The sequence below is a fragment of the Myotis nattereri genome, assembly GCF_964212035.1.
Source record: "Myotis nattereri genome assembly, chromosome: 13".
In the NCBI taxonomy this organism is placed as follows: Eukaryota; Metazoa; Chordata; class Mammalia; order Chiroptera; family Vespertilionidae; genus Myotis; species Myotis nattereri.
This window is the reverse complement of record NC_138088.1, coordinates 21,309,110-21,334,316: the sequence shown is the minus strand read 5'-3', so window position 1 is coordinate 21,334,316 and position 25,207 is coordinate 21,309,110. Positions and strand designations below refer to the sequence as shown.

The 25,207-nt window shown below is 39.8% G+C and overlaps 1 protein-coding gene across 1 annotated transcript in view; it reads right to left on the bottom strand.

Annotated features, from left to right (window-relative positions):
- The window catches only part of DNA2 (DNA replication helicase/nuclease 2), a gene marked incomplete at its 3' end in the record, with an annotated part of 32,636 nt that overhangs the window by 2,177 nt on the left and 5,252 nt on the right, over positions 1-25,207 (bottom strand). The window contains exons 4-19 of the mRNA XM_081105019.1: positions 23,715-23,860; positions 18,364-18,495; positions 17,133-17,352; positions 15,861-15,978; positions 14,829-14,994; positions 13,040-13,234; positions 11,325-11,555; positions 8,651-8,767; positions 8,464-8,573; positions 8,082-8,191; positions 7,107-7,331; positions 5,315-5,508; positions 5,136-5,225; positions 4,848-5,052; positions 2,600-2,689; positions 863-1,045 (exon numbers count right to left, since the gene is read on the bottom strand). Of these exons, the coding sequence (XP_080961145.1) occupies positions 863-1,045; positions 2,600-2,689; positions 4,848-5,052; positions 5,136-5,225; positions 5,315-5,508; positions 7,107-7,331; positions 8,082-8,191; positions 8,464-8,573; positions 8,651-8,767; positions 11,325-11,555; positions 13,040-13,234; positions 14,829-14,994; positions 15,861-15,978; positions 17,133-17,352; positions 18,364-18,495; positions 23,715-23,860 (2,532 nt within the window). The remainder of the gene's footprint in view (positions 1-862; positions 1,046-2,599; positions 2,690-4,847; positions 5,053-5,135; positions 5,226-5,314; positions 5,509-7,106; positions 7,332-8,081; positions 8,192-8,463; positions 8,574-8,650; positions 8,768-11,324; positions 11,556-13,039; positions 13,235-14,828; positions 14,995-15,860; positions 15,979-17,132; positions 17,353-18,363; positions 18,496-23,714; positions 23,861-25,207) is intronic.

Here is a 25,207-nt window from a genome sequence, read left to right as displayed (position 1 = left end):
TATTTTATTACTTTTAATCAAGAGGAGGTAAAAATGTAAAACAACAACAAAACAAAAACGGGAATTATCTATAAATCTGAAAGTATGTTTAAGGAAGCCTTTATGGTTAAAATGCCCCAAATGAAACAGCCAAGAGGTGGGAGCAACTCCATGTGTGTTCATGGATAAATGGATAAGAAAACTGTGGTATATGTATGCAAAGAAATTTTTTAAAAAAATATATATTTTATTGATTTTTTACAGAGAGGAAGGGAGAGGGATAGAGAGTTAGAAACATCGATGAAAGAGAAGCATCGATCAGCTGCCTCCTGCACACTCTCTACTGGGGATGTGCCCACAACCAAGGTACATGCCCTTGACCGGAATCGAACCCGGGACCCTTCAGTCCGCAGGCCGACGCTCCATCCACTGAGCCAAACCAGTCAGGGCATGTCTGCAAAGGAATATTATTCAGCCTTTGAAAGGAAGGAATTCTGTAGCATGCTAATGAGCCAAGAGTACATTATTCTAAGTGAAATAAGCCACTTGTGAAATGACAGATATTATATGGTTCCACTTATATAAAGTAGCTAGAGCAGTCACATTCATAGAGACAGAAATTAGAACGATGGCTGCCAGGGGCTGGAGGGAGGAGGGATGGAGGAGTTGTTTGTTATTCGTGGGCACAGCGTTTCCGTTTGCAAACAAACAGAGTGGCCACCTGCTGCACAGCCGTGTGAACATGCTGAACACCACCGAACGAGACGCTTAACAACAGTTAAGGTGGTACATTTTATGTTCCGTGTTTTTACCATAAGTTCCTAAAAAAAGAGAGGAAAAAAGTGTCCCAGAAAAATCAGCAGAAAAAAAACAATGAACTCACAGTTCCATCTTTATTACTTCTAACAAACGATACTAGAATGATACTTTTGTCTCTTCCTTGGTATTTGTCTACTGTGTTCACTTCAACCATCCCAACAGAAGAGTGTGCCAATAAATCATTGATGATCTTTAACTGCTGCCTGTATGGTGCAATGATACCAATATCAGAGGGATTACATCCAGCCTAAACAGAAAAGGAAACAATTCAGAATTTAAACTCTTGATTTTTGTTATTTAAGTTTACTAAATTTATTTAATTAAATGTTTACTACATAATGTGCCCAATTGATGTTTATAGTAGATATTCCTATCACGAGGCGTAAATACAATTATTGAATTTGTTCTAAATCGACATTTACATTTCCTGAGATGAAACAGTTTCCTCAAACATTGCTCCCTTGATCTTTAGCGGCTCGTGGCGGAATAATGGTTGGCATGTCACTAGCACAGTGCCACCACACAAAAGGAGTACAGAGAAATACATTTCGCTCTCTGCCAGCCCCTACCTGAAGTTTCCAATCCCCAACCACACTGGGGATTTGATGTTACAAAAAGTTATCCTAAAAGGAAATCCAAAATGCCATTATAAAAAACTAGAGGCGCCGAGACCGGTTTGGCTCGGTGGATGGAGCGTCGGCCTGCGGACTGAGAGGTCCCAGGTTCGATTCCGGTCAAGGGGCACGTGCCTGTGTTGCGGGCACATCCCCAGTAAGGGATGTGTGGGAGGCGGATGATCGATGTTTCTCTCTCATCAATGTTTCTGACTCTCTATCTCTCTCCCTTCCTCTCTGTGAAAAATCAATAAAATATATATATAAAAAAAAAAAACTAGAGGCTCGATGCACAAAATTCGTGCAAGAGTAGGCCTTCCTGGCGCTGGTCTCCCTGGGTGGGACGCCTTAGGTAAGAGTGATCAAAGGAACGCCTGCTGTGAGGCCGCCGGGGAGGCCTGTTTTCCCTCTTCCCTGAATCCACATGGCAGTTCTGGGAGAAAGGTGCTGTTAACCTCAACTTACAGCCCAGCAGGAGTAGCCAGGAGGTGGATGCATCGCCTCCGCCCACAGCAGGGCCTGCTTGGTGGGAAGGAACTGAGACTCCTGTCTTATTGCTGTTTCTCAGGGCCTGTTGTGTCCACTTGAACTGGCTCAACTAAGAAGAATACGCGTTGGTACCGCTGAGGCTTCCTGGTCACAGGGGTCACAGATGGACCGCTGAGGGTTGGAAGGATCATTTCTGGGGCTGGAAGGCTCCTTCCTCCTCCTCTCCTGGGGCAGGTGGTCCCTCCCCACCCCACCATCCCCGCTCCTTTCTCTGCTCCGTTCTCCTGCCTCTTTCTGCTGATCTGTCTTTGTTTATCTATGGCTTTTCTGCTCTCCCCGCCCCCCCCCCCCCCAAAAAAAAAGAGTAGGCCTTCCTTCCCCCGGCTGCTGGCACCGGCTTCCCTCTGGCACCCGGGACCCAGGATCCAGGCTTCCCTCCGGCCACCAGCAGGCATCTGGGACCCGGGCTCCCCGCACAGTCCCGGCTTCATCCGGAAGGATGTCTGGTCTAATTAGCATATTACACTTTTATTATTATAGATTACATGTCTGAGATAAATTTTCTCAAAATTAAACAATCAGACTTCCGTCCTCTTAATAAACAAAGGCAAATGCTACTGTATCTTAAGTTCCTTACATTCCAACATCCTATTACATTGCAAGTATTAATTTGCCCTCAAAATAAAAGTATAAATTACCTTAATAAAAACTGAGGTCAGGAAAACTATGAGTTTGGCTTCTGTTATATTGCTCACACCACTCTTTTCAACTTGTTCTGGTGCTGGAACCTAAACAGGAAAATATGCATCCTGCTCATAAAACAATCTCTAAAGTTAAGAGCATACAGGTAGCTATAGGGACTGCACTGCCCGTTGTAGAGACACATGAAAAATTTCCTCATCCTTTAACAAAAATGAATGCGATTATTCGTTTTCAGAAAGCCATCCAGAAGCAACCATCTTAAACATGCCACAATTCAGGCTGAAATTTCTACGAATGGGACCACACATTGGGCTTCACCTGCTTTACTTTGCAATCCCCTATTTTAAAGAATCAAAGGCCAGAAAAGATAAGGAACTTGCTCAAGGTCTCACAATAAATCATGGGATCAGGAATCAAAACTGAGACCTGGCCCTGGCCAGTGTTGCTCAGTCGGTTGGTTGGGCATAATTCCATGCACCGGAAACTTGCTGGTTCTATTCCTGGTCGGGGCACATGCCTGGGTTGCACGCTCATTCCCAGGAAGGGATGTGTAGAAGACAGTCGATCAATGTTTCTCTCTCACATCCCTCTCTCTCTCCCCCTCCTAATCGCTCTAAAATTTAATTTAAAAATCTTCAAAAGCAAAAAACTTAGATCTGGCTCTAATATCTGCGCTCTTTCCATTTTCTTGTTGCCTTTTATACAAACAATGGAGCAGATAAAGTTCCCCAGGTTCGACAATACCTGGTAAAACTCTCCAAGGACTATTTCGCTCCTACACGTCCCTAATTAACCTTCATTATTACTATTTATTAATTTTATTTATTATTTTTTTACTTTAGAGAGGGAGGAAAAGAGAGAGAAACAATGATGTAAGAGACCAACTGGGATTGAACCTTGGTCACCCTGATGGGAATCAAACCTGTCACCTTGTGTAGCCAGCATGGCTCAGTGGTTGAGCACCGACCTATGAACCAGGAAGTCATGGTCTGATTCCCGGTCAGAGCATATGCCCAGGTTTCGGACTCGATCCCGAGTGTGGAGCATGCAGGAGGCAGCAAATCAATGACTCGCTCTCATTAATGCTTCTATCTCTTAACTCCCTTCCTCTTTGAAATCAATAAAAAAAATATATAAAAACAAACCCCTGCAACATTCTGGTGCATGGAATGATGCTTCACCCAACTGCGCCACACCGGCCAGGGCTAACCTTGATTACTTTCAATACAACTTATTTGGGATCCTGATGCTAAGAAAGAAAAAGCCTGAATGGCAAAAATAAAGAACTTGAGTCATTACTGGCGAGGTAAACAATGGTAAGTTATAACTAATACATTGGCGTTGTGGTTTACAAAAGCAGTCGTTTGTGATATTACCTTATCTGAATAAATTTCCCAGAATCTGCCTGCCCTTAGTTGTTAATTCTTGACCCTGAAGTTCTCCGGGCCATTATTCAAGAGAATGAAGATCCCAGCAGGTGTGCACAGTGCAGTGACACCTGTTTTTAACAATCGGCTAACTCCACCCATCTTAATAACAAATGACATATTTTAGAGTAATATGCATATATATAAGTAGCCACTATATTTTTATTTGAACTTATGAAAATATTTCCGAATCAATGCTGAGAAACACTATATAAAAGCAAGTTATAGGGATGTAGGGTCAAAACGGTTCTGAGAACTAGAAATATTACTGGTAAGTCATTTAAGACCTTGTGAAGATTTTCGTTTAATGGCAAGTTTGTAAAGAGGTTTTTATGTGCATATGTGGGGTCAGGAAGTACACAGGAAACCCCTCACTTTCGGCTCAATTGTGCCGAGAAACTAAAACTATTCTAGAAAAATAAAGTCTATTTTCTTTAAAGTCTTTAAAAGGACAAAAATTTATCCTATCTTCTATTTATTGGTAAACCCAGCCTTTGATAGTATCAATGCCAATTTCTTTTCTAGAAAATGTAATTATACACTTGAGTTCATTCTCTAGCTTTCCTACTTCAAAAGTCAATTCTGACATCTACTGATCCTCAGAAAAACCTCCCCCAATGACACTGGATCTACAAAAAAAAAAAAAAAAAAATTGTGTGTGTTGCAAAAGTGTATAAGAGTATACTAGTTTTAACTGATAAGCTCTAATGAAGCCTTTTTTTTTTTTAATGAAGCATTTGCTACTGAAAACAGGAATTTATAAATAGTAGGATAAAAGGAGAAAAACTGAAAGGGGGAAAAAAGTTTGGTTTCTCACCTGGTCTGTATTAAGAAAACAAACAGGATTGTTTGGTTCAAATGCTCCGATCAGCCAAGGATTTTCAGAATAGTCGGCATAAAATTCCAGCTCCAGCTTCACGTCTTTAAAGTTGGGCAGGTTTATCACCGCACTGGCCACTTTGTCGGATCCACATTCCAGCTTTCCCTCATAGGTCAGCTTATTACTTAAGGACATGATTTTACTAAGGGATGATAAAAACAGTTTTAGTCTTGGCAGATGGAAATGCACATGCACATCACTCGAAGCTGACACTGGTACCAGTACCTGTTCATTCTGTACTGCACAGTTAACTGAACGACAGCATTTTTATTCCGCTCCAGCCTCTTGAACAAGCTTTCACTCATGCCAAGAGCTCTGCCAACATAAACGCAGGCGTGTCAGTGCACTGTGACGGTCCCTTAGGAAGAATCCAGTTTACAATGAAAACTTCAGCGTCTGCTTACCGTGCCTCACGGTTGAGCACCAGGGGAGGAAGCTGCTGATGATCCCCCACCAGCACAAATCTCCGTGAGAAGAAAAGTGGCCCCAGGCAAACTGGCTGGCTAATTTGAGAGGCTTCATCCACAATACAAAAATCAAAAACTTTACGAGAAAATATTGGATGGTTTATTCCCATACATGTTGTTGCAACTATAAGCTAAAGACAAAGAAAACTGATCAGTTATTTAATATGTCCAAGAAATGTAATTTCTTTTTTTCCCCATTTTTGAAATTAAAATATATTAAAAAGATTTTGTCCCCAATAACAAGAACACCCCAATATTATTTAATTCTAAGACATAGCATGTAAAAATATTTTTTACTACATATTGAAAAAAAATCAAGTAAATTTTCTGGACATTATAACAATTCTCAAATTTACAGATCAAAAACAGCTCTAACAAAAGCCAAAGGAACAGGAAAGGGAAGCCAAGTAGACAGAAAGCTTTTATACAATAACCACTCTAGCCAAACACCACAGAAAAAACTGTAGCCCTAGCTGGTTTGGCTCAGTGGCTAGAGCATTGGACTGTGGACTGAAGGTCCCGGGTTCTAGAAAAATAGAGGTCACAGTCAAGGGCACATGCTCAGGTTGTGGGCTCAATCCCCAGTAGGGGGCGTGCAGGAGGCAGCCGATCAATTATACTCTCTCATCATTGATGTTTTTATCTCTCTCTCCCTCTCCCTTCCTCTGAAATCAATAAAAACAAAATATTAAAAAAAGAAAAGAAAAAACTGTGGCTTCATCCCCCACTGATGCTAGCAGAGACCTAATGGGGGGGCTAGACTTTAACTGTCCCTAGTTTATAAGGCTCCCCATGACCAAATTGTAGAAACGGAGAACAGTTAAGGGGTTTCCAGGGTTAAGCAGGGATGGGGTGGGAAAGAAATGGGTGTAGTTATAAAAATGCAACATGAGTGATCCCTGTGGTAATGGGCTAATTATTCTGTATCAATGTCATCATTCTGGTTGTGAGTTTACTACAGTTGTGTAAAATGGTAAACATTGGGCAAAGGATATACACGATCTCTGTATTATTTCTTATAGCTGCATGTGAATCTATAATTATCTCAAAATAATTTTCAAAAACTTTAAAATAACTAGCATACACTATGGAAGACAGTATGGAGCTTCCTTAAAAAACTAAAAATGGAACTCCCATTTGACCCTGTGATCCCACTTCTAGGAATATATCCCAAGACCAGAAACACCAATCAGAAAGGATATATGCACCCCTATGTTCATAGCAGCACAATTCACCATAGCTAAGATCTGGAAACAGCCTAAGTGCCCATCAGTAGATGAATGGATTAGAAAACTGTGGTACATCTACACGATGGAATACTATGCTGCTCTAAAAAGGAAGGAACTCTTACCATTTGCAACGTCATGGATGGAACTGGAGAGCATTATGCTAAGTGAAATAAGCCAGTCAATGAAGGAAAAATACCCTTAAGCTGAGGGGTCTACACTAACTCCAGGTCGTGAGTGTCAGAAGTGTTGTGAGGGAAGCAGAGTTTTCCTTAACTAGGATATTTTAAACTAGAAGATGAGATCCCTGAATAATAAACCAAAAACCTCATTTCCGTTCAGAAGCAAGCCAGCAAACTATAAATCAGTAAATTGGTCCTGTAGTTTACATGAATTAATCATGTGCAAATTTGGTCAGTGTGACTGAAATTCCCAGAGTGCTGCTTCTCCCCAGTCTGGCTACAGAAATTAATATCAGCATTCATATACTATGCTGTACTTACATGGCTATTGTAGAGTTCTTCTAGAAGTGCTAAGGATTTAATGGACTTTGATCTGCAAATTTCCTCCTCTGTAAATTTCTGGATATCTGGATGTACCTTCTGAGTCTGACCCAAGCGCAAAAATCCTATTTTAAACTTCGCTAACTTCAAAAGAATATTGTCAACAGCAGAATGAGTATAACTGGTCAACAAAACACTAAAACCACAGGCATACAGAATTCTTACCTAAAAATGAATAAGAGAAAGGAAAACGGCATTACTTTTAATTCCAGACCATTTTTAACATGCTTATTCTAACAGAATTAGGAAACTTAATAGGAAGCATATCTAAGAGTTGAACCAAATAACTTTTTTGAAATTATAAGGCCAAAATGTTTTATGAAAGTATTATGGAAAGTAATAAAACTGAATACATATGAACTTTCAATTAGCATACAGTATCAATCAATAAATATTTGCTATCATCATTATCATTAATCAGTAAATTACTATTCAGAAATTTACCAATGTGGAAAAAAAATCCAAGAAAAATCTATTTTAACCACCTCTATATAATTTATCATTTTTTTAAAAGGAAAACATACAATGATACATATACCACCAACATAAAGAGACCTTAGACAATCCAAAATGCAAGAAATCTGCAACATGATTACAACTATTGGTCATTTAGCTTTTCTATTTCTCATGTCATTCTACAAAGGTAATTTGAAATAAAGGCATCTCGAGTTAATATTCAGCTTTTTAAAAATATATATATTTTATTGATTCCACTAGGGATTGAGCCTGCAACCCAGGCATGTGCCCTGACTGGGAATTGAACCATGACCTCCTGGTTCATAGGCTGAAGCTTAACCACTGAGCCACACCAGTCAGGCACTATTCAACTCTTTTGATCTCAAACATCACATTCTCTGAACAAAGGAGAAGCTGATTTACATATTTAGTTTCTAAGCAAAAGAGCAATGACCTTACAAGAGTACATATTGTAGTGGTCTTTCCTGTTCCAGGCATGCCCACGATGAGTGTGTAGTCTTTGGAAAGAAGTACCTTTTTCATTGCTTGCCTCTGAGGTTTATTCAAACCTACATTTAAATGTAAAAATATCAGAAAAAAGTATATTGAATTTCAATGAACAAATTCACTATTTTGTAAGAAAAGCAGCCTCTATTCAAGTTTCTCCAATACATCTTTGCAAAGCAAGAAAGTATGGTGATGTTAAAAAATATATGTAAACTACTTCCAAAGAGACTGTGTAATAATTGTAACTGCATATAAATCATTAAAACATTAGACTGTAGGTTAAATTATAAATAGAACAAAAAAATTGGAAGAGGACATGCTGATTATAGCTTACCTTTTAGAATAGAGGCAACTGTGTCCTTCGCATCATGTGGGAGAATGGAACTGAGGTAGGAAATAAACTGAGGTTCACGAAAGTCAATAATTAAATCTCGAAGTTTTTGGCTGAAAAGAAAAAAATGCTTTCAGTAACATTTTTTAGGAAAGTGGGGTAAAATTCAGATTCATTCACTGTTACAAACCTGGCATCAGTATTTTTCATCAATTTAGAAAGATTTCCTAATGGGGTATCTATATCACAATTTTTTTCTTCCTGGTCCAATCTGAACAAAGTTGATTCTGGGAATACTGATAGGTTCCTAAAACAGCAAAACAGATGCACATGAATGTTTTTCACTTAACATAGTAAGTTGGCCTGTACAAGAAAAATATTACTATCTGCTAAAAGAGTAAATGGGCTGCCCTAGCTGGTTTGGCTCAGTGGATGGAGCATCAGCCTGCAAACTGAAAGATCCCAGCTTCGATTCTGGTCAAGGGCACATGCCCAGGCTGCGGGCTCAGTCCCCAGTGGGGAGCATTCAGGAGGCAGCCAGTCAATGATTCTCTCATCATTGATGTTTCTCTCTCTCCTTCTCCCTTCCTCACTAAAATAAATAAAAAAAAATATTTTTTTAAAAAAAGAAAAAAGAGTAAATGGGCCAAAATATCTATTAAAATGGATACCATTTCCATTGAGTTACCCAGAAGTCATTGCATCCCAGTCACTGATCTCCATCCATTAAGAAATGGTGACATTTGCCTGCACTTCAAGCAGGGAAAGCAGGCAGTATAGGAAGGAGAAGATATGGATGTTGATGAACATGGATATTAGACTTTGCCCCCAAATTTTACAGCAACTATTCTATTTACTTAATACTTTTCTTTAAATCAACCTGTTTGTTTGAACTGAGATAAATATACTTTATATCACAACTATTAATGAATAAATTTTTTTTTTTTAAAGGGAAAGAACAAAATGGTGAATGCCAGAATGCTAAGGAGAAATGCCGGGGTTCTTGTTCCAGCATCTAGAAGGGTTCAGCAATCTGGAGAAGGGGCCATGTGTAACTTAAAGAGTCCAGAGACGAAATATAATTTTGAAAGGCATTGGGGGTCAGAGGAGCCTAACTAAAAGAAGCTAAGATTTCCTCGTCTCAGGACCCCATGCTTTTTATTAACATAAATTGTCCTGAGGCGAGGCAGAGATATACACTTCAAAGGGTTAGGGTTTTGTATACACAGTCCATTGTCAGAATTGGGGGAATTAGCCTACCACTGTTCAGGAGTTTGGCCGGTAGGAGGCAATAACACACAAATTAAGATGTCCTGAGCTGTCTGGCAGCAAACAATCATCCCTTTTCAGGTTTGGGGAAATGCCTTTAGTTATTTCCAACAGGATTACAACATATGTGACTCAGCCCCTGTTGAGTCCCCAAGTTCCATCAACCTTTTGATGAAACCCTTGCAATTATGACATGCTAGAATTGGCTTCCGGCAGAGAAATAAGCTACATATTTAACACAGGCTATCTATCCTGCCCACAGGACATGTGGTTGTGAAAATGAGGTAGGACTATGTCCACATTAGCACTATGGGACGTGATGCACTAACGAAAAGTTCAGCCGTTTGGAAGTCCCTCAAACGTCAAACACGAACTTAGCACGTGACCCAGCAATTCCACTGTGACTTATCTACAAGGGCAATAAAAATATGTTCACATGAAAATTTGCAAGTGAATATTTATAGTAACACTAGCCATAACACCCAAAAGTGAAAACAATTCAAATGTCTATCAGCTGGTGAATAAATGAGCAAAATGTGGTCTATCGATGTAACAGAATATTATTCAGGCATAAAAAGAAATAAGGTTGCCGAAACCGGTTTGGCTTAGTGGATAAAGCGTCGGCCTGCGGACTGAAAGGTCCCAGGTTCGATTCCGGCCAAGGGCATGTACCTGGGTTGCGTGCACATCCCCAGTAGGAGATGTGCAGGAGGCGGCTGATCGATGTTTCTCTCTCATCGATGTTTCTAACTCTCTCTCTCCCTTTCTCTCTGTAAAAAATCAATAAAATATATTTAAAAAAAGAAAGAAAAAGAAATAAGGTACTAAAGGGGAACAAAAAGAAATGAGGTACTGATAAATGCTAAAACATGGATGAACCTCATAAACATGCTAAAAGAAGCCAGACCAAAAAATAAAAATAAACACATGTTATGTGGTTTTATTTACAGAAATATCCAGAAGAGGTCCATCCATAGAGACAGGCAGCAGAGCAGCTGTTGCCAGGGGCTTGAGGGAGGGAGAGTAGAAAGTGATTGCATGTTTCCTTTCACGGTGATGAAAGTGTCTTGTAACCAGACAGAGGTGCTGGTTGCACAATACTGTGACTGTGCTACAGGCCACCGAACTGTGCATTTTAAAATAATTAGTGGTCAATTCTATGTTATGTGAATTTTACCTCAAATTTTTAAATAAAGAAATGAAGTACTGACATATACTGGTCCATGAAAATGAATCTCAAAATAGTAGGCTAAAACAAACAAAAAGACTAGGGTAAATGAAAACCGCCAGTCACAAAAGGCCACACCCTGTGTGCTCCCGTTACATAAAATGTTCAGAACAGGTAAAGCAACAGAGACAGAAAGGAAACTGGTGGTGTGGTTGTCTAGGGCTGGAGGAGTGACTGCGACAGGGCACAGGGCTTCTTTATGGGGAGAGGAAAATGTTCTAAAGTTGATTTTGGTGATGGGTCTAACTCTGAACATACTAAACACCATTGAATGATACGTGTAGAATGGGTGAACCTGCATGGTATGTGAATTATATCTCGTAAAGCTGTTCTCCCCCACCCCCCCAAAAAGGAAGCATTTCATTACCTGTCTAATAAGCAGGTTACCGCTGTCGCGTTAATCTCTTTCACGTATCCCCTAGACAAAGCAAAGAGTGTTCTCTCTTCTCCACTTAAAATAATCCTGTCACCTGCCATTAGGTTTGTGACAGGCATGGCGCCATTTTTACGTTGGAAATTATGTAAATACTGTCCGTCACAAAGTGTCTTTACATGTTCTGTTCTAATCAGGTTTCCAATGCAGTTGCCACTTTGCTCCCTATGGAATAGAAAGAGAAAGCTTCCATCTATATCACATATATAAACACTATATTTGTAGTTTTCCCCACTTTTCTTGTTCATTGGGCCCCCCAAAACTCTAATGCTAATACTGAGTCTGTCATTTTCACATGTTCCACAATCCACACTAAAATTTTAGGAATGCTCCTGGCCGGCGTGGCTCAGTGGTTGAGCGTCAACCTATGAACCAGGAAGTCACAGTTCAATTCCCAGTCCGGGCACATGCCTGGTTGCGGGCTCGATCCCCAGTGTGTGCAGGAGGCAGCTGATCAATGATTCTCTCTCATCATTGATGTTCCTATCTCTCTCTCCCTCTCTCTTCCTCTCTGAAATTAATAAAAATATTTTTTTTTAAATAAAATAAAATTTTAGAAATGCTAAGGGAACATTCTATTAGCTTGGAAACAATCTCCCACCAATAGGCCGCTAGACAAGTGCTAGGGAGCACCTCCCGTGTTGCACGCACAGGCTGGGACCTGTGACAGCCTGTGTGTCAGCACTTTGATCCTGAAAGGACACCCTCACCCCGTGCATCACATCACAAAAGACAAACAGCGATGACCCATTCCTAAATCCTATTTCTTCAGTGTTTACGTGAGAATTTATAATTGCTGTTATTAAAATAATAGCAAGCAAACTGATAATTCCACTGCTTCTAGGAAATAAATATTGAGCATTTACAATCTCGCAGGCACTACTATTAAACACTAAACAACTTCAGAAGCTTTTTGGCATGTGCACTTGACATAGTCACTGTACTTTTGTAGTCTATGTATAACTACTCAAACATTCTCCACTGTGATGGTTTCAGTGTTAAAGTCTAGTATTAAGGAAATAATGATCCAATTATTTCTAAAGTCACATAATTATCAATATTCATTCTGGAAAGAAACAAATAGATGAAAAGTAACTAAATATTAAAGAAAAATATAATGCAAAGATATACAAAACTGCAACTTTACAATTAACTTGGAAAAATGGATCTCACAAAATACAAGATTGACCAACTGTAGAAAATATAAGCCTGTATCAATTTATTTAAATTTATTTAAATACATTTAAATTTTTGCCTGGCCAGGGTGGTTCAGGGCCCACTCATGAACCAAGAGGTCAGGACACATGCCTGGATTTAGCCCAATCCCCAGTAGGAGGCCCGCAGGATGTAGCCAATCAATGATTCCCGCTCATCATTGATGTTTCTATCTCTCTCCTCCTCTCCTTCCTTCTCTGAAATCAATAAAAAATGTATTTAAAATTTGACTTCCTGAGGCATATTTTTCCTACTGAAAATAGCTAACAATGGTCCTCTACTCAGAAACAATTCATTGACAGCCACCCGGAGTTAGCATGAATATATGAAACTGCGTGTCTTTAGCACACAATATAACCCAGTGTTTGTCACGAATTCCAAATGCCATTCCACTAATCCAAATTACTGAAGTCTGTGTTAAATGTAGTACTTACATTTCTGATGAAGAAGTCAACCATATATTTTGGTTATTTTTTTTATTATCCTTTGATTTTGACTCCAGAGTTAACATTAGACACCACAGGCTGAAATACTCCAAGTGTGTGACCTTGAGGTGCTGGGTTTCCTCTTTTATTTTGGCCAGCATGCCAATCGGGACTGAGCTGCCACCCATCTGCTGTTCCACTGCTCTAAAGATAAAGCTCCAAGTCAGACATGTGTATAAAACATTTTGCTGGCTATGAAATGAGATGCTTCTAAAATAAGTACATATAGTGATGATCATCATAACTTCTAACCACAGACTCTAATTTTCTTTAAAAGTAATTTCAATATTCTACAAGCCAAATGGTTTTTTACAAAACAAAATGCTTAAGAAACTCAATATGGCATTATTTTGCCTTCAATGACTGTGCCCCTAACAACTACTTGGTATAGTCTAGTCTTCATTCCTATAGGTAGCAAGTTTTGGCTTTTTGTACAACTGCATTTCTCAAAGTCACAATATTTGTACAGCCAGTTCTGTGCCACAGGAAAATCAACACAAAAACTTGGAGAATTATCTGGAATTTCATTTTGCTTAATGCTAATTTCTAAATTTTTATATAGAAACAAATATCTCATAGGATAGCCTACAAAACATTGAGAATAAACACAAGATTTCACAACAATGTGCTTATAGTAAAGGCCCCAACTTCCCATGGTTCACAGTCTTCTCCCATTAAGAGACCCTTTGATACAATAGTTTTAAAAGTTCTTTCTGTGAATTTTCAGGCTGAATTAGAATTTGGGTTCTGATTTGATCTTGTCTAGTCTGTATTTAACATCTAACTACTTTTTTGTGTCCTTTTGCTGGCCTATGAAGGTATAAATACAAATGACTGTTTATAAGAGCTAAAATTTCCCACATGTAATAAAATAGACATAAAAGTCAAGGCCACTGGATCATACCAAACTTTGTGTCTGGAAGAAGCATTTTCCCTGTTTTTTTAAACTACAAAAGGCCTGAAATTAAAACAGCAACTAAGAAGCGAAAGACTTCTTAAAACACCATTTAAGTTGTACTCAAAATGCCTATGCTACATACTCATCTTTCTTAACCAAACTTCAAAAAGCATTCTATTGTTCCCCAAGGAAATAGGCTTGTTATAAAATACTAGAGGCCCGGTGATCCCTAGGCCTGGCCAGTGATCAGGACCAATCAGGGCCTTCCTTCCCTGGCTGCCAGCTGCCGGTGGGGGTCTTCCTTCGTTCTGTGCCACCCCCTGGTGGTCAGAGCATGTCATAGCGCGCGATCGAACTCCCGGTATCCCAGTCGAACTCCCAAGGGGACTCTTTGCAATTAGCCTTTTATAGATATAGAAGATGAACTGTGGCCCTAGCCAGTCTAGCTCAGTGGATAGAGTGTCAGCATGCAGACTGAAGGGTCCCGGGTTTGATCCCAGTCAAGGGCATGTACCTCGGTTGCAGGCTCTGGCCCTGGTCGGCAGCATCTGGGAGACAACCAATTGATGCATCTCTCTCACATCAGTGTTTCTGTCTCTTCCTCTCCCTTCCACTCTCTCTAAAAATCAATGGAAAAATATCCTGAGTGAGGATTAAAAAATATCCTTGAGTGAGGACTGAACTGTGTTTTTTTTCCTAGTTCCTTCATTTTACAAATACACACAGAAAAAAATGGCTAAAATGAAATCATCAATGCCAGACCAGCCAGCAATGTTAAATCATTTTAAGTTGAGTGTATACTTAAATGAAATTAGTATTTTTGGAAGACAGTGTGTTTACCTGCTATAAAGAGCACAGTTACCCACTTGTGAACAATATTTACAGGTTTGCTGTTCCTCGATTATTTGTGGCAAAGGAGTAAGCTCTGTCTTCTCCTTTCCAGTAGCAAGTTTGCTAATACGGTGAAACAAAGAGAATGCCATCTGGTTTCTTAGTTTTAACAATTCTATGGGGGGAGGAAGGAAAAAGAAAAATTAATTAATTAATTAATTAATTCTAGGGGGGGGGAGACAGGTGTCTTTTAAGAATTAAGTTTATTATATATCTTTTCCATTGCATAAATAAAACTTCAGATTTTAAAACATTTAAAAAAGTAAAGAACAACATTCATTTTTCCCTCTACACTAGAATAACCACTGTTAACACTTTGGTATAATTCCTCCAATTTTTGTTCACTTGATAAATTCTTTCAACAATCATGTATCTCATAATTAGTACAAATTGTGAAGTTGGTGCTTTATTCGCTGAATGCTAAGGATGAATACATCTATCTAGAGTATAGGGTAGAAAATTTAAAATAAAGTTTTATATGATCAAATTTTAAAAAGTTAATATTTTCAACTCTACTGTATATTGTTAAAATTCTTTTTTAAAAATACCATAACTACAAATTAAAACCTGTATTAGGCCTAACAAGTACAGCGAACTACTGTCAGGTTAAACACAGGTACACCTTGTCTCATTGGGCTTTGCTTTATTGCACTTCACAGATTTTGTGTTTTTTACAAATTGAAGATACCCTACACCAGCAAAAAGATTATGACTCACATGATGTCTAGCATTTCTTAATAATAAAGTATTTTTTAATTAAGGTATATATGCTGTTTTATTAGACATAATGCTACTGCACTTAATAGACTACAGGATCATGTAAACATAACCTTTATATGCACTAAAAACCAAAAAATTCGTGTTACTCGCTTTACTGAGGTGATCTGGACAGTACCCACAGGTATGCTGTATGTATCACTAACAGTTGAAGGGGACAACAAACAAAACCCAGAGAAGTAAAAATGGAGGAAACAGCTCAACCTCTTTTATCAAGATGTTTGGCAGGCACAGGGTACATCTGGCCGGTCTTGAGGTAAAGGAGCAGGCCAGCCTCCGGATCAGCTCTTCTCTCTTGACTTAGCAGTGTATACAGAACCAGCTGTGAAAACAGTGTACATTTTGTCAAATAAAACCTTAACTTTCTGCTTTTCCATATATGGTTTGCAATCAATACATACTATAATTTTAAAATCAAAAGGTCAATTAAGCTATTTTCATTTTGAAAATTACATTGATTTCAGAGAGGAAGGGAGAGGGAAAGAGAGACAGAAACATCAATGAGGAGAGAATCACTCGGCTGCCTCCTGCACACCCCACACTGGGGATCAAGCCTGCATGCCGGGCATGTGCCCTGACCGGGAATTGAACCCGGACCTCCTGGTTCATAGGTCGATGCTCAATCATTGTGCCATGCTGGCCAGGTTACACTGATGTTTTCTGAAAGGTATCCTGTGTAGATGTTACATGAAAACAACAGCTCCATGGTAAATTAGGTTTAGGAAATATTAGGTTAACCATAGCTGACACAAATCATATTAAGACTTCTCAGAAACTTTAATAGGCTAATGTGCATCATTATATCTACAAATATACTTGGTTTCCCCAACTTACATGACCAAGGAATTCTTTTTTAGGAGCATCTGTTTAGACGGTTAGTTTGGCAACATAAACTTGCCAATATTATCTGACAAGTTCAGAGGTATTCGTTGCTGGAGAAAACTTTCTGCCGTAGCCACGTTTATCTATATATATAAAAGGCTAAGCGACTGGCCACCAGGGAGCACACGCTCAGCGCAGGAGCGACAGCAACTTTGCAGAGTGCCTTCTTGCACTCTGGGACCCCTCAGGGGATGTCCGACTGCTGGTTTTGGCCCGATCTCTGCAAGCCAGGACGAGGGACCTGACCTGCCAGAGGGACCCCGCTCACTCTGCAGACACCCTTCGAGCCCTGACGCCGCCCCGGGTGTGGCCAGCCAGAGAAGAACTGCAGGAGGTGGGCTGCAGGGCATGTCCGGCCCTTCTATCCCAGTCCCGCCCCGCCAGCCACCTTCTAATTAATTTCCTTTCAATGTGCACGAATCTGTGCACCGGGCATCTCGTCTATGCATAAGACAATTGGAATACTCTGAATGTATCACAAATTGAAACGTACTATATGAAACTCAACCATTACCTAAATTGAACCAAAATATATAAAGCAGACTACATTTTTAAATCTATAAACATTCAAGTTTCTCATTAAGATTTATATACCTGACTACGGTGTTCAATAGAATTTGATTCTTTTCCAGTTTTAAGTTCCAATGGCATTATTTTATATTTTGTTTTACATCCTCGATGAATTTTCACACCAACTGTAACATCTATCTTGCCCTTTAATCCAAACCTAGGGGACCAAATGCTTTCTTCAATATCCAGTGACTTTATGACTTCAATATTACATGCTGCATTATTGTTACTACCATCACTTGGCCTAAAAACAAAACACAAAAACACTTAATTAGAACATTTAGCTCACTTCTCATCTGCTACCATTGATTTTTCACTGTACTCAGCGAATGTGGGGATGGAAAAGGGTCTCTATACCTTTACAGCGGTGGTTCTCAAAGTGTATAGCACTGGCATCATCTGGGAACTTGTGATCAATGCAAATTCTCAAGCCCCACTCCAGACCTACTCAATCAGAAATATTAGTGGGTGAGGCCCAGCAATTTGTTTAACAAACTCTCCAAGCACTTCTGATGCACACTCAAGTTTAGGAACCACTGTCCTCTAGGCTCCAACTGATGTATATATATTTTCTTGTATTTGTCATCTGTCCCTTTCAGGTCACTGCAATTGCAATCTTCCCAACTCAGCCTTTACTTCCTCAGGCCTAGATTACTGCACGTCTCGCTACGTGAACTGCTGGAGCCACAATACCAATCTGAATATTCTGATATACAATTATCACACAGACTGATATATAATTGCTTGCATGTGGTTGCACCCTAGGTAGCAACGGATGTGTTCCTTCATGTAACACCATATTAACTTGGGTAAGAATGAGTTTGATCATCCAACACTTACACCCCTGGGACAATTCTGGAGAGACGAAAATAACTTTTAAAGCCTTTTACATTTCTCTTATCTAAGATTTACTTATTTTTAGAGCAGTAAGTCATTCTACAGGAGAAAATTCTGATAAGGGCTAACTTTTATTAATCCTGTTTTAGACTCAAAGCCATATAAAAAACTAGGTCTAACAGAAATCTTACATGAAAAGATTTTCTAGTAATAAAGCATTTCATCTCATATAAAATTGGTATTTAAAAAGTCTAAGAGCCCTGGCCAGTGTGGAAAGATACTCAGGACTGTAATTTGTAAAATAAGCAAACAAAAAGGCTAGTTGCCATAACTCAATCTTTAAAAAGCTTTAATTCAAAATACAGAACAGAATCCTGGTCTAAACATATGAACCAGATCATCAAAATGGGTTTCTTACAAAGAGAGCTGCATCTGCGGGAAGTCAGCTGAAGTGTATTTCTGCATGAAATCTCCAGCCCACTTAGAAAATGAAGGAAGATACTCTTCTACTTCTTGTTTTACTTCATCTTGATTCAAATTTAAGCGGTACCTGGAAAGTAAAACATTACATGTAAAAGCTTAAATATGAAAACAGTAAAAAGGACAAAAACATCCAAATAAGCAACCCAAGTACCTATGGACTAAAAGGTAAACCAAGTGTGGGCTATCCGCACAAAGGGTTACTATTCAGCCTTAAAAGCGGGGAGAGCAGAGCCCTGTCAGTCCTCTGAAAGAGCTGGGTCAGCAAGGAAGACAAAAGGAGCAGCCCACTCTGGCAAGAGCAGCTCCTGAGCACGCCAGGAACCTCAGCTTGAGAGGGAAGCTGAAATCCCTCAAGCCAGGGAGCAACTGCTGACACATGTCCCAAACGATCCCACCTTCCGTCTGACAGAGGCAAAGGTTATCCTTGCAAAAGACTGTTTGAGCTCTGGCAACTTCCAGTCGGTAACAGAGGATGTAGGTGAGAATGTGGGGAAACAAGGACTCAGGTATTGCTGGCAGAAATGTAAATTGAAGCAATGCCTATATAGAGCAATCTGGCAATACATATCAAAACTTTTTTTTTAATTTTTTTTTTTTTAAATTTCAGAACATCCAGGGTGGTCACTTTAGGTGTCTGAGTTTGCAAGGCCAGGCCAGGCCTCCACACAGGCCTCACCAGAGAAGATCAGGTAGATTAGCATGTGGCCACCTCCCCCCCTTTTTTTAAAATATATTTCTTTATTGATTTCAGAGAGGAAGGGAGGAGAGAGAGATACAAACATCAATGATGAGAATCATTGATTGGCTGCCTCCTGCACGCCCCCCACTGGGGATCAAGCCTGCAATCCAGGCATGTGCCCTTGGCCGGAATTGAACCTGGGACCCTTCAATCCACAGGCTGACACTCTATCCACTGAGCCCAGTCGGGCAGGGCAATATCAAAACTTGACGTGTACCCAGACTGGGTCCCAAGCAGGAGGGGGCAAGATGCTAGAAAGGACATTACTGGGCAAAACTGAAAATGTGGACAGATCAGATAAAAGTATTCTATCTATGTTAAATTTCCTGAAGTTGGTAACTGTGCTGTGGTTACATAAGAGAAAATCCTCATTCTTAGGAAATACACACTTAAATATACATCATGGTTCTTTACCTCTGGGACATGAGCCCTGAGCCCACCTGGCCCAGCATCAGCAAGAACGTGTCATGAGCAAAGTCCTCGGCCAGCAACAGGCTGCCACGCCGGGCACTGAGGCCCCACACCCAGCTGTCACCACCTGCCTGGCCCGTCACCACAGCCGGGTTAGGGAGAGAGGCCCGAAGGAAGTGTGAGCAAGGCCAGCTTTGCCCACTGCAGTGGGGGCCCCAGGATGTCCAGGGCCCTCCTCAGCCTGCTCTACGGCCGGTGTCTTCATGGTTTACAGCCCGTTATGTATTCCATGATGAATACCACTTAATCTTAGAAAAAGTAAACACACACATACACACAACAGGTGAATACGAGTAAGGAGTATATGGATGTTCTCTGTACTACTCTTGCAGCTATTCTCTAAATTTAAAATTATTTCCAAATAAAAATATTTTTAAATGTGTAAATGTATAAATCCTCTAGTTCAACAATTCCACTTCTAAGTACTGAGCCAACATACATGCCCGCATAGCTATGAAATAAAGGATGTACAAAGGTATTTATTATAGCATTGCTAATAAAAGCAGACTGAAACCCACGGGGATGCTTAAATAAATTATGGCATATCCATATAATACATTATGCCACTATTAATTAAAAATGAGATAGCTCGCCCTAACCGGTTTGGCTCAGTGGATAGAGCGTCGGCCTGCGTACTCAAGGGTCCCAGGTTCGATTCCGGTCAAGAGCATGTACCTTGGTTGCGGGCACATCCCCAGTAGGGAGTGTGCAGGAGGCAGCTGATCAATGTTTCTCTCACATCGATGTTTCTAACTCTCTATCCCTCTTCCTTCCTCTCTGTAAGAAGTCAATAAAATATATTTAAAAAAAAAAAATGAGATAGCTCAGCCCTGGCTGGTTTGGCTCAGTAGACAGAGCGACGGCCTGTGGAAGGGTCCCAGGTTCGATTCCAGTCAAGGACACATGCCTAGGTTGTGCGCTGGATCCTTAGTGAGGGTGTGCAGAAGGCAGCCAATCCATGATTCTCTCTCATCATTGATGTTTCTGTCTCTCTCTCCCTCTCCCTTACTCTCTGAAATCAATAAAATATATATATATATACTAGAAGCCCATTGCACGAAGATTCGCGCAATAGGCCTTCCTTCCCTGGCTGCGGGCACTGGTTTTCCTCTGGCACCCGGGACCCAGGCCTTTGGTCCGGCCGCAGCGGAGAAGCCAAGCCTCTTCAGTCTTCAGTCTTCATTCTGTGCCTGCGTATGCAAATTAACCGCCATCTTTGTTGGGTTAATTTGCATAGTCGCTCTAATTGGCTGGTGGGTGTAGCTGAGTGACACCAATTTGCATGTTTCTCTTTTATTAGAGTAGATATATATATAAATAAAAAGATTTAATTTTTAAGTGCATGATAATGTTCATGGTATACTACCATCTACATAACAAAATATGAATACACACACACGCAACACACATATAAATATTTGAAATCTCTGGAAGGACATATAAGAAAACAACAGTGGCTGCCTCTGGGGGAAGGAACTGCATGATGAGGAAAATAAGGATAGAAAGGACTTACGTTTTACTGTACACACTCTTGTACATTACAGTAACATATGGTATACGTTATGCCCTATTTAGATAGAAGATTTTTTTTTAAATCCTGCACAAGGGAATAATCTTATTCCTAAATAAATTTCTCCAGCCATCCGGAAACCATTCTTCACTGTCATTAACTCCTTAAGTAGACTTTTTTACAGATCAGGACTCTTTAAAGTTTCCACACTAGTCTGTACTGGCTATTTAATGTCTTCTGCATATAAATTCTCCCTTTTTAATTTTGTGAAGTCACAGCAAAATGACATATAACAGCCTAGTTTTTCCTGAGATTAGTAAGATACTTAAAGTGAGATCTTCAAGCCTAGACTCTTATAAATATAATGACATGGTAGAACATGAACAGATCAAAATGTGTTCTAAGAGCTGTACTAGGGTAGAAGAGGGCTGAGGAGAGAGGGTAGAAAAGAACTTTGGATCTATTACTTTAGGATTTGGGAGTTTAACAAAGTATTGAAATGAAACACAAGTTTTCCCTTAATGTCTTAGAATATCATGATTTTAAAAAACCCACAGTAATATAATTCAGTGACCCAAAGATGTGCTAAGAATGCATTCCCTCACATTTCTGACCTTCATAGTTCTTATATGTATATATTTTTTTAATATACTTTTAGTGATTTCAGAGAGGAAGGAAGAGGGATAGAAACATTAATGATGAGAGAGAATCATGCATGCCCCACACTGGGGATTGAGCCTGCAATCGGGCCTGTGCCCTGATTGGGAATCGAACCGTGACCTCCTGGTTCATAGGTCAACCACTGAGCCACGCCGGCTGGGCAGTTCATATATTTCATATATATATGAAATATATATATGTTTCTGCATATAGAATGAACCAACTTTTTTTTTTAATATATTTTATTGATTTTTTACAGACAGGAAGGGAGAGGGATAGAGAGTTAGAAACATGGATGAGAGAGAAACATCGATCAGCTGCCTCCTGCACACCTCTCACTGGGGATGTGCCCACAATCAAGGTACATGCCCTTGACCAGAATCGAACCTGGGGCCTTTCAGTCCACAGGCCGGCACTCTATCCACTGAGCCAAACCGGTTAGGGCAGTTCTTATATATTTTAAGGTTTCCTCTTTCTTACACTGCAATGAAGCTATCAGCTCACATCCCCTACGTTTAAGGGAGAGCTGCATGTAGTGACTTGCATCTAAGGAATAAAAAAAGCAGCCGTGACAATATAGGAATCAGACACTAGGTGAGAAGGCACTGTGCTTCCTGCTTGCTCTCTTTCTTGGACCCTTCCCTCCAAGCAGCAGCAGCATGGCAGGAGGACACGCAGCCTTATGGACACCCACGTGGTGGAGAACAAGACCTCCTGCCAACAGTCAGCCCGGCACTGAGGCCTCAACACAAGGGCCGTGTGAGTCATCCTCCTGCACTGGGCAAGCCTAGATGACTGCAGCCCCACCTGGGAGACCCGGAGCCAGAGCCAGCCCACTAAGCCACCTCCGAATCTCTGACCTACAGCAACTATGAGGTAACAGGCTAAGCTTGCCATTTAATCCACTAAGTGTTGATGTGACTGGTTTCAGGGCCATAATCAATCCAGTATACAACAGATAAGATAATCATTTGCTGATTAGGGTGTGACACAAAAATTCAAAATTTGAAATGCAAAGTGGCAAATAGGCAATAAATAGAACTCAAAGCAAAAGCTTTATTAAATCTATTTATATTCTGAATGCTGTGCTTTGTGGTCATGAACAAGTGACAACTTCTCGGTGCTTCAGTTTCTTCATTTATAAGAAGCTGCAATCAGACTATTCAAGATATGCATAAAAGCACAACACAGTGCCGGACATACGGCAGCGGCCTGAAATGTTTTACGACACTAGATTACATGTCATCGCTAAATCATTTGTGTAAAATTTTAGAACACATTTTTCCCCACATAAACAGTGAAGCACAGAATTACTATCTGGGAAAATAGACTGATGTCAGAATCAAAATCATCACTAATAAAAACTTGTCTCTCTGTGAGAAAAGATGGGCTGCAGTGGGAGTCAAGGGAGAAACAGAGGGCAGAACATGCCAAACCCTCTGAAGGTAGTCAGTCACTCATAAAACGCCAATGATTAACCACCTGTGGGTTCATATACATCATTTCCATTGTCACAAGATGCAAAATAGGCATTATCACCGTTTCAGAATGTTTAAGTGATTTCTGCAGTCATCAAACTGGCAAAGCTAGAATTTCAAATGAGATCTGACTTCCAAATCCATACGATTTTCTGCATGTCACTCTGTTTCTAAAGGCAAAACGCTTTACACACTCTCAGCGTCCGTTGTACTCATGTACAGAAAATTCAGTTATTTTTAGCTAAAGAGTTCCTATTGTGCAATTTTAGAAGCTCTTCACAGAACTGGAAGGGGAGACTGCAACTTTGGAATCTGCATTTTAGTATTACACTAATTTACACTGAATAGTAAAATGGCCAAGCACCTTATGGATTCTAGGAGAAGTTATATAATAAAACTGTACCTGCAGTTCTCTTGTAACTACTTACATTTCTTTCAGATGCCTTATCTCTTGAACAGTTTGAAAAGCAAGTTCTTGTAGCTTTTCTGGGGCAAAGCTATCACTTATTGCTTTCTGAAATACTTCATGGAGAACCGTACCAATCAGCATTTGGCGTGTGGCTGGATCAGAGCCCTAGTAAGAAAAAACACACAAAAATTTTTTATTTTACAACATATTAAAAGACGTGAATGTATACTTATTACCTAACTCCGTGGTCGGCAAACTGCGGCTCGTGAGCCACATGTGGCTTTTTGGCCCCTTGAGTGTGGCTCTTCCTAAGCCTTAGGAGTACCCTAATTAAGTTAATAACAATGTACCTACCTATATAGTTTAAGTTTAAAAAATTTGGCTCTCAAAAGAAATTTCAGTCGTTGTACTGTTGATATTTGGCTCTGTTGACTAATGAGTTTGCCGACCACTGACCTAACCTATTAAACCACCATAGCCAAAGTGTACTACTAAGACAAATACCAAAACATCAACCAATGTATTTTTCTGGTGGGAGGAATTATAAGTGACTTTCCCTTTCTTTCTTTTTTTGTTAATTCTCACCAGAGATTTTTAGAAAGAGTGGAAGGGACAGGGAGAGACAAAGAGAAACATTGATTTGAGAGAGTCACATTGATTGGTTGCCTCCCGCACGTCAGACCCAGACTGGGGTCAGGGATCCAGCCTGGAACCAAGGTACGTGCCCTTAACAGGAATTGAACCCAGGACCCTTCAGTCCTCGGGCCCACACTCTATATACTGAGCCAAACCGGCCAGTGCGACTTTCCCTTTCTTCTATTGAGAATGACCTGAATTATTTTACAAGTATGAGAGGGTTTTTGTTTTTTTTAAAAATCACTATATTTCTATTTAAAAAATTAACCAATATGAAAAAGTTCAACATATTCTCAAATATTTAATATATTCCATTTTATAATTTATCCAAATAGAAAAAGTAAATAAAGGCATAGCTCACAAATTCTTGAAAGCAAAAGATATTATTGAAACATAAAAATTTAACTTACAGTAGAGATTTTTGGCAAGAACGTTCTCTCTATTTAAAAAGAAAGTGTTTTTCGCCGAAACCAGTTTGGCTCAGTGGATAGAGCGTCGGCCTGAGGACTGAGAGGTCCCGGGTTCGATTCCGGTCAAGGGCATATACCTGGGTTGCGGGCACATCCCCAGTGGGAGATGTGCAGGAGGCAGCTGATCGATGTTTCTCTCTCATCGATGTTTCTAACTCTCTATCTCTCTCCCTTCCTCTCTGTAAAAAATCAATAGAATATATTAAAAAAAAAAAAAAAAGTGTTTTTCAAGTAATCTTTTTATTAACCAAAACTAGATAAAGTCCAACAAACCATCCATAAGGAACTTTAAAAACTTACAGAGGAACTCTTTGTACTACTTTTGGTAAATTCTATGTTGAGTCTAAATTATTTCAAAATAAAAGTTTTTAACAGAAAATATTAGGTCCACCTTATAATACATGAT